Source organism: Gossypium arboreum, chromosome 3, assembly GCF_025698485.1.
Source record: "Gossypium arboreum isolate Shixiya-1 chromosome 3, ASM2569848v2, whole genome shotgun sequence".
In the NCBI taxonomy this organism is placed as follows: Eukaryota; Viridiplantae; Streptophyta; class Magnoliopsida; order Malvales; family Malvaceae; genus Gossypium; species Gossypium arboreum.
The window spans coordinates 5,928,918-5,938,708 of NC_069072.1; the positions used below are offsets into that span (position 1 = coordinate 5,928,918).

A 9,791-nucleotide genomic window follows, 5' to 3' on the forward strand; every position below is an offset into this window, starting at 1 on the left:
AAATTGACCTAAATGCATGTTTGATTTGTTGTTATTTCTTGCATGCCATGATGTTATTATCGATGCATGGAATGGGATATTGACGGAGGAAATCTGAAAGTGGCTTGTCCACGTCTTGGAGGCTTTGCCTCAATTATTGATAATCGAGCGAAAAAAATTGCAAGCTGTGGGGTGTTAAATTTGGGTGGGTTGAGCTATTCCCACATGGAGTGTATGGCTGGTACGGGTGGAGTGTAGTGGTTGGTGGGTTGAGTAGTCTCCCAAATGGGCTTGCATATGTTTCTTGATGTTGCATGTATTTTGAAATGGGCCTATGGGCCATCATTATCTGAATAAGGGCTAAGGCCCGGTTTATTGTAATTTGAAAAGGGCTCGCCCAAGATTATCATTGTTCTGAATGGGCTTAGGCCCAATAGGCTTGAGTGACTTGGACTTTGAATGGGTTTTCCTTACACTTGAGTTTCCCCAAACTCACCCTTTTATTTTCATCCACGCAGTAATCCCCAACCGTAGTGGGCTTGGAGTAATGAGGGAATTGAGTGGCCACCCGCTCGAAAGTTTGATTTTCTTCTGGTGAACTGGACATCCTTTTATTTAGGTTTGAAGTTTTGGGTTTTTAAATGTAATAAGACCGCTTATTTATTTTTGATGGTTTTTAATATGTATTACTAAGATAGGTAATACTTATTTTAACTGTTGAAATTGGATAGCTTTAAGGCGCGTTTTCAAAAACAACAGTGATTTCAAAATAACACGACAACAAGCAAAGCTTCCGCAATGAAAGTATTTTCCAAAATTAATCACTTTTCCTAAAAATGACTTAATCGAATCGGTTTCCTAGAAATATCCATGACGTTAAGGTGTGGCAATGGCGGTATGCATGTCTAGGATTGGATCCGAAGGGAGCTTGGTACTTAAGCAGTCCGATGGACTCACCACCTCTTTTCCGGTTTCCTACCTGGTGCATAGTTTTCATTCACTTTAACCCTTAATGAATTAATCTTTTGAACATCAAGTACGATTTTCTAGACTTAGAATGGAAATTTTTTTTACGTTTTTGATGTGGCATGCCGGATCCGGCCATAACTTCTGGGCCGGATTTGGGGTGCTACAATTTTTTTATCGAATCATATTCATACCACCCACACGACTATATAGATTTGTTTAAATTTGATCCAATTAATTTAAATTCATTTCAAGCTAACATTTAATTTGTTAGTGAAAGTTGAACAAAAAAAAATTATTTAGTACAATATTGATTCATTAAGACTTCACATAAAACGAATTTAAATAGATTGAAATTTGGAGATTAATTAATATTAGCATAATAATAAATTTAGCTTTCAATATTTACAATTTTTATTTGGTCCTTATTTTTAGCTATATTTAATTATTAACCTTTCAAAAGAGTCAAATTATTTTTCTTTAACGGAAATGATGTTTGAAACATTTTTATAATGATTTTGACGTTGCAACCCTCATAACAATACATATTATTTCATGTTGATATAATATTATTTGTCTTATATGTCACGTCAATAATTAATTTAAAAATTATAAAATATTTATAAATAAAAAACTAAAAAAATAGTATGAATTAGGAGTGGATTGTAATATGAGTTGTCATGTTTAAAAATTTAATATTTTAGTCATTATTACCATTAAAAAGATTAAATTGACTTTCTCTAAAAATTGATGTCAAATTTGACTCTTGTTGTGAACTAAACTGATAAAAAAATATAAATTTTAGGATTAAATTTATCATTATGCGATTAATTTTTAAGCTTAGGCGAAGCTAATACAGGCGGCCGTAGGGGATCAAAACCATTGTAATCCTAATATCCTATCCAGTATCTGCTCTCACCCAACTCAACTCTTTTTTCTTTTAATATAACAGACAAATAACAAACAACAGTCCCTTCAAAGCCAATTCAATCTTTCCCTTTTGCTTTCAAGTTGTTCTTCTTCTTCTTCTCCCCCTCCTCCTCTCTCCCTCCATTCTATCGAATTCTCAAGCTTCCAATGGAAACGTTAGCTTCTTCTTCTATTTGTACGACCCTCGGCGGCGGCGCTGGTGGCGGATTACTCAATTTTTGTGGCGGTGGCTCCGTCTCTGTTCTTGGCTTCCCTCTTCAACATCTCAAGATTCAATCCCTTCCCGATTCGAAGAAAAAGCAGGGTTTTGGGGTCATAAAAGCTTCTGTTGCTAAGACAGAAGTTGCACTTGTCAGAATAGGCACTAGAGGAAGGTAGGGTCTTTGACTTTTGCCTTTGTCATGAAATCTGAATTTATATTGCTTAGTAATGTGGATCATTGGTGCCCTTGGTTGTTGAACTAAGATAGGTTTGAATTATAATACTGGAAAGTGATCTTCGTTCTAATGTGTTCGAGTAATGGGTTTCTGGGTTTAATTTGGTATACATGTAAAATCTAGCTCTGATTTTGCTTATTCTGTAAATTAATATTCAGATTGGCGTTTTCTTAAATATATAGTCTTATAAATGCATGCTTCCTCCTTAAATTTCAATCTGATGTGTAAATGTTGGCTCGATTCTGATTCATCCCCTTAGTCACTGAGGTTTTTGTTATTGATGAACAATTGCCAGTTTAAAATACTTGGCCAGTGAAAAGATATAGCCTGTCTTTCATTGGGCTGAAAATATATGATTTTGAGATCACTAGAATTCATTTCCGGGAAAATTTCATAACAATTTAGGGACTTGCTTGTAGAAGAAATGTACTTCTCTCAATTGTTTCATACTAATGTGTGACCTTGGATAACCATGATACTTTTTTTATCCATCAGTTCTAACTTGATTACGGGTCTTTCCTCTTGAATTTCTTCTGGCTGTTTACACCTTTTCCATGTGTAGGACAGCCCATTAGCACTCGCGCAAGCTCACGAGACACGTGACAAGCTCATGGCTTCCCATCCGGAACTAGCTGAAGAAGGGGCTATCAAAATTGTTGTAATCAAAACAACTGGTGATAAAATACTGAGTCAGCCACTTGCAGATATTGGTGGAAAGGGCCTGTTCACAAAAGAAATAGATGAGGCTTTGATAAATGGTGATATTGACATTGCTGTCCACTCAATGAAAGACGTTCCTACTTATTTACCGGAGAAGACAATTCTACCATGCAACCTTCCGCGTGAGGATGTTCGTGATGCATTTATATCCTTGAGTGCATCTTCCTTGGCTGAACTACCTGCTGGGAGTGTTATTGGCACTGCATCTCTAAGAAGAAAGTCACAAATACTCTACAGATATCCATCACTCAAGGCAAGTTACTTTGCTATGTCATGATATTTTATTTGTAGATGAATTAGCATAGTCATTTACAAGGCTATTTGTTGGTATATAACTTTTCATCTGTGGGTGGTCTTATATCAGGTCACTGACCATTGATTTGAAATGTAAATCTAACTGTTTCTAAATGGTTCTGCATTGCATTTAAAATTCCATTGTTGCAGCTGTGATGAACAGAGCATAATGTCTTAGAATTCAAACATACAGAATTGCTCCGTTATTTCTCTATTCTGAGTTAGTTATAACTTTCTATGCAATTTTGTAGGTGGAGGATAATTTCCGGGGCAATGTACAGACACGATTAAGAAAACTTAATGAAGGAGTGGTCCAAGCAACTTTATTGGCATTAGCTGGACTTAGACGCTTGAGCATGACTGAAAATGTTACTTCTGTTCTTTCAATTGATGAAATGCTTCCAGCTGTTGCGCAGGGGGCTATTGGAATTGCATGTCGAAGCAATGATGAAAAAATGGTATGTTTTGTTTTTGCTTGATTTATGGCTGACCTCAAATTTCTATCATACCCTTGTGTTACCTTTGTGACATCTGCCACAAAGTGCTGAGATATGGCAATTTTGAGTTTTGAATTTTGATAAACAGTTTAAAAAGTGTTGGCATAAAAAAAACAAACGATTTTATTGGAAAAAGAATACATTTGGCTCAATATATTTTAGTCAGAGTCGATGGCAGTGTGGACTGAATTGATTTTTCCTCCCATCTTTGTTGGAGATTAAGTTGAATCTTAAAACCTGGTAAATGAGAATAGAAATCCAAAGGTCTGAAGCTTGAGGTTTATACTGTTGAACTGCAGGTGATACTACTGTAAAAATATTTAATTTCATAGAAGAGAATATTGTTGGTTTGGAATTTGGATGCTCATATAAAGTATCATTGTAGACAACAGAATAAGCGCTGGATGTGTCTGTGAATTGAAGTTTCTCCATTGATATATGTGTTCCATATCTGATGTAATCTTGACAAATTTTATTTGTCTCCTTGAAAACTATTTTGATCTCTTATTGCTTTTCTACCATTGATTTGGTTGGTTCTGATATATAGGCTAATTACCTAGCTTCATTAAATCACGAGGAAACACGATTGGCAGTTACATGTGAGAGAGCCTTTCTAGAGACGTTGGACGGATCTTGCCGTACTCCAATCGCTGGCTATGCTTCAAAAGACGAGGATGGTAACTGCATAGTTAAAGGATTGGTAGCTTCTCCCGATGGAACACGTGGTATGATCATCGCACTCTTATCATTTCTAGATTTTCTAAACTTATAATTAACTTCATCTTCCTATGAGAATGCTTGTTTCTTTCACCTTTTAACTCTATCATTTCTTCTCCATATATATACATTTCAGTGCTTGAAACATCTAGAAAAGGTGCATATGCTTTTGAAGACATGGTTATGATGGGGAAGGATGCTGGCAAAGAACTCCTTTCTAGGGCAGGTCCAGGCTTCTTTGATTTTTGAGTAATTTAACAATAATGAGGGCTAAAAGTTGAAAGCCCAAGGCTTCTGGTTTAACTTTTAGGGTTTTGTGTCCATCAATCTTCATTCATTCTCTTGAGCCTTTGATTGTTGTAGTTCCGGGTTAGCTATGTATGATTATTTCTCAACTAGATCATTTTTTTTTTTGATGATTATGTTAGAAGGTTAGAATTTTTTTTTTACTCTATTGCAATTGTATTATCCTTTTTTTATAAGTGAATGATTTAACTCTTTATTATAAGTATTAATAATCGCATTATTATATCATTTTCACATTAAAACTTTACATTTTATTAATATAAGTATAGTACAATAAATAAGTAATAAAATATATTTTCTAAATAATTATTTAACAATCGAACTAAATTAATGCTATAATATATATTTAAGCAAGAGCAGCATTTATAATAGCAAAAAAAAATATAAAAACTACATAAATTTATAATTGAACAAATAGTTACCCTTAATAAGTTGATTTTTTTATGCAATATTAGAAGTAAAGGATGAAGGTATACGGTTCAAATTCGTATAAAATGAGTGTCTAATTATCACTCGATGCAAGTCAAAAACCGGTAATAAGTCTCTAATCATCACTTGACGCAAGTCACGACCGGTAAGTTAATTGTTAGCTTTCACTCGAAAGATCAGAGTTTCGTTCAGTGTCAAACAATGACAAGAACTATAGTTTTATTACATTCAATGTCTGAACTAAGTCATTTTCAGTCTGAATGTGTACCAAAAAAAGGATCATTTCCCTCATTTTCTTTCATGACTACAAATTGATTTGATGGTGGGAGTTACCAAAACCAGTCAACACCATAACTATTTCATCCTAACTGAATGCATTGCATGTGTGTTACAATCTACACTGACTGGCCATTATTTTAGTTGTCAATACCTTTGCTCCATGAATGTAGCTCCATCTCTTTCAATCCTCGTCTTCATCCACAGAATAATACCATAATGGTCTTTGCAACAGCACTTCTTCATCACAGAGTGCTTTGGTAGCCACCAAAACAAGAGTCTTCAAAACAGGAACATCTGAGTCCCAGTCATCTAACCCACTATTTCTTGAACCCCGTCTAAACCAAGAGCTGCCTAATCTCCTCATTTTTTGTTCTTCGGCATTACCAAATGATATGTTTGGAATATAAGTTCTCAAGTCTTTTTCAGTCAGTGGGAAGTCATAAGGGCAAACCATCACATTTGGCACAGTTTCTTCAGTAGGGTGATTGGCGAAATGGGCCAAAGCTAAAGGGTTTCTACGCTCCAAAATTTCACCACTGCATCTTACTTGTGAGTTTTCCAAAGCCTTACCAAGCATTGTCTCATCGGTGTCGGGCCTCGTCTCTTGCATTGTTGAGCTATCCCATATTTCACGTGTTTCACCCCCATATCCCCAAGGTTGAGCATCGATGGCAATCCCATCATATCTTGTGATCAAATATCTGTTTCGAGCATCAACTCTAGGGTATCCAGGAATATATGGGTAATAAGATGGAGAGTATATAACACCGGGGTAAATGGCAATTACAGCGCCAACATTAGCTTCACCATTCAAATATAAACCTTGGCTGGCCTCATTGTGGGGTATTTGAGATGGTTTGACATCAAGCGAGTAGCCAATGGAATCCTTCAACCTCAGTGAGAGTTCAGCGCGTTTTATTGGTCTTGTCATGGGAACAGCTGCACTGAAAAATCGCCAATAGTTAGGACTGAGAAAGAAATTATCAGAGGCAGGTTCTTCCATTCATCTCTAGTGTGTTACTCATGCAAAGTAAAAACTAGAGAGCAAAAGCATATATGACTAAAAAAAAGGTCGAACAATGGATCAAATGTTCCATATTCCAACTACTGCTTGTACTTATTTCATTTCTGTACAGATCTATGACAAATTTAGCAACAAAATGAAGTTCAGTATACTCCATATTATCATATATATAAAAGCAATCATCTTTTCAAAGTAGCTAAAGGACATCAATGTCTAATGTAATTACTTTGCACATATAAAAATTATCTTATCTCCAAAGTAACAAAGTATAGAAATGGTTCCTCTACGAGCATACGCTCCAATCTCATAACACAGTTAAGGCAGCCAAGCCAAAAATCACATAGCAGCCAAATCAAGTAACGAAGGCCTAAAACTAATTCACATTTAAGTTCCAAAACCAAAGTGATCGCATTAAATTTGCAATACAATAAGATGTAGACCATGACAAGCTAATACAAAAACATTGAAACCCCAATTTCCTTGACAATGTAATTTAATCAAACAATATAGTAAAAAAGCTGAGGGGCTTGAACATTTAAATATACCAAACATCCCATAGATGATTCGTTAAACAAAATAAACTAGAAATTTACTCACCACTACCAGGAAGAAGGATTTCATCCATAACAGTGCAAAAGTTTTTAATTTGAAAATGAACATTTTCCTGCACTTGCATTTGTTGGTCCGTAAAAGAGGCCTTACTAGCCATGTCGATAATCTCCTCGGCATCGGCCTCATCAGCATTCTTTCCTAGACGATTGTAACTACACATTGCACAAGCAACAACATCAAGCAATCAAAGAAGTCAAAGGGATTAGACACTAAAGCAATGATAATGAATGATAAAAAAAGGAGTGTGGGTATTGAAGATCATCAAACCTGGTATACATGAAGAGGAGATTGATATCGTCTTCAAATTGGAGTTTCCTTCTGTACCTAGCAAAAGTGGGGCTTTTTGCAAGGATTCTAACAGCCTGGAATATCAATAGAAAAATGGGCAACTTTGAATCAACATTACCTAATTTTACAAATGAAAAAATTATTGAAAAGAAAAAAAAAAAAAAAGGAACTTACATCTTGGAATTTGTTGAAAAGAAAAGCCATTTGAGCAAGCTTGCTGAAAACAAAACTCCCACTTAATGGTTTAATGCCCTTTGTTTTTCGATCAGAGACGCTAAAGCTGAAGAAAGAAGAAAATGGGCAAGTCCTTCCTTCTACCAATATTTTGGGGCTCATGGTGCAGGCTTGTGCTTTTATTGGGGTTGAGATTTCAACTCAGATTCAAACGCCATAGCTTTTCAGACCATTAAGAATGGATCAGCTATGTCAATGGCCCAAAGCTTTTACTCTCATTTTTCTTTTACGAAGTAACATTATAATTAAGATGGCTGATATACTAAAAGTAACCCTTAAATTATTATACCTTATTTAAACAAGCCCTTATACTATTTTTTTATTTAAATAAGTCCCTAACCCATTAATTTTTTATCATTAAATATAATAATTTTTTAATTAATTAAAAATTTAATCATATTAACATAGGTTTAGAACAACCTCATAAGGTCGAGGCTTCGAAGGTCGTGATATTAAAGGTTCAAGTCTTTTATGTAAGTATTTTTTCTATATTTACCTTAGATTTAAATTAATTTTTATAGATTTTATATAAAAATAGAAGAAGATAAAAACATTTTCATAATAGTATTTATTATTTAGTACCAAAAAACTTTTTATCCTTTTAATTGAATTAATATACAATTCACTTTTAATATCAATTCAATTAAGAGCTTATATATAACATTTATAAAATTTTTATAACATTCAAAATCGTGTTTTATATCATTCAAGCTAATATATTATTGAATTTTTCCATTTTTAGGATAAGTCCTTATAGTTTTATTACACCCAAATAATCCTTTAAACTTTAATTGATATCCAAATAAATCCTTAACCTTTAATTTATATTCAAATAAGCCCTTAACATTTAATTTATACAGAAATAAAACTCTTACTATAAATCAATATTTCATTTTGTAATATAAATAAACTACAATGACTTCATTTAGGTACAACAACAACAAAGAAAATTAGTTCAAGGACTCCGTTATTAGATTTAGGAGTGTTCAAACTTCGGTTAAAATCGAATCAACAAACCGAACCGTTCTAATTCGGTTAATCAATCAGTTAACTGATCTAGTTCGGTCGGAGATCAATTAACGATTAATTTGGTTTGAAATCGGATAATTAACCGAATTTAATAAATAACATTATATATTATATGTTTTAGGCTATTACTAATTCGGTTAATTCGGTCAAATGAATATTATCAATTTTTTATATGTCTTATACTTATTTTAACAAAAATAAATATATAAATTTTAGTTAACCACCGAATTAATCAAAATATTTCAATTCAGTTAAATTTTAAAAAAAATATTATGTTCAATGAACAATTAAAAATTTAAAATATTTGATTAATACTACATCAAATCAGTTAACCATATGAATACCCTAAATAGGGAAGCTTAAATCTCGTGATAATTAATCAATTTATATCCACTTATAGAATAATAAATATAATATTTAGGCAAGAAAAAAAGAAAATCCAAGCGGCTGTTTTGTGAGCAGTTCTACTTTGGCGGCTTCTTTTGGCCCTACGAGGAATTGTCCAAATTAAGACACATTATTATGAATAAAATAAATTTAATATGATGTAATACTAATTTGATTTATTTGTTCCAAAGCAATGCAAAGTGTCGGAAAATTATGAACCAATATCTTATCCGAGACTACTAACTGTGGATTTGCCTTTTTCTCATTCTATCCTTTTTTTAGTTATAGTAATCTCATGTTATTGGCCCCAAATCAATTTTTTATGTATCAATTTAATCCTAAGCAAAATTTTTAGTAAAATTTATCGAGTTAAGTTTTTTTATTTCTAGTATTTAATGTGTAAAATATATTACCATACGTGTAATGTTATGTCAATTTATTATTTACATATATTACTCACAAAAATTTCATTTAATAAATTAATGACGGCATTTAATGTCGAAGATGAAATTTCAAAAATTAAAAAGTATGGGGACTTACAATGATCAAATTAAAGAAAATGGAATAAATCTACAATTGTATACATAATACATGACTAGTAACTGAATTTAACTAAATGAATTTAATTGCTATTGTTTGGGTTAGGACTAAATTTTAAAATTT

At 33.1% G+C, this 9,791-nt stretch overlaps 2 protein-coding genes across 2 annotated transcripts; one reads left to right on the plus strand and one right to left on the minus strand.

The window, feature by feature from the left end:
- Positions 1-1,836: 1,836 nt before the first annotated feature.
- LOC108474511 (porphobilinogen deaminase, chloroplastic) lies at positions 1,837-5,058 on the plus strand. The gene is made up of 5 exons (XM_017776460.2): positions 1,837-2,249; positions 2,880-3,285; positions 3,578-3,784; positions 4,371-4,548; positions 4,677-5,058. The coding sequence occupies exons 1-5, from the start codon at positions 2,023-2,025 to the stop codon at positions 4,787-4,789; spliced, it is 1,131 nt and encodes a 376-aa protein (XP_017631949.1). The 5' UTR covers positions 1,837-2,022; the 3' UTR covers positions 4,790-5,058.
- A 399-nt stretch (positions 5,059-5,457) lies between these two features.
- Positions 5,458-7,923, minus strand: LOC108475489 (uncharacterized). The gene is made up of 4 exons (XM_017777461.2): positions 7,653-7,923; positions 7,458-7,552; positions 7,176-7,342; positions 5,458-6,493 (listed from the first exon to the last, which is right to left on the minus strand). The coding sequence occupies exons 1-4, from the start codon at positions 7,812-7,814 to the stop codon at positions 5,736-5,738; spliced, it is 1,182 nt and encodes a 393-aa protein (XP_017632950.2). The 5' UTR covers positions 7,815-7,923; the 3' UTR covers positions 5,458-5,735.
- Positions 7,924-9,791: the final 1,868 nt, after the last annotated feature.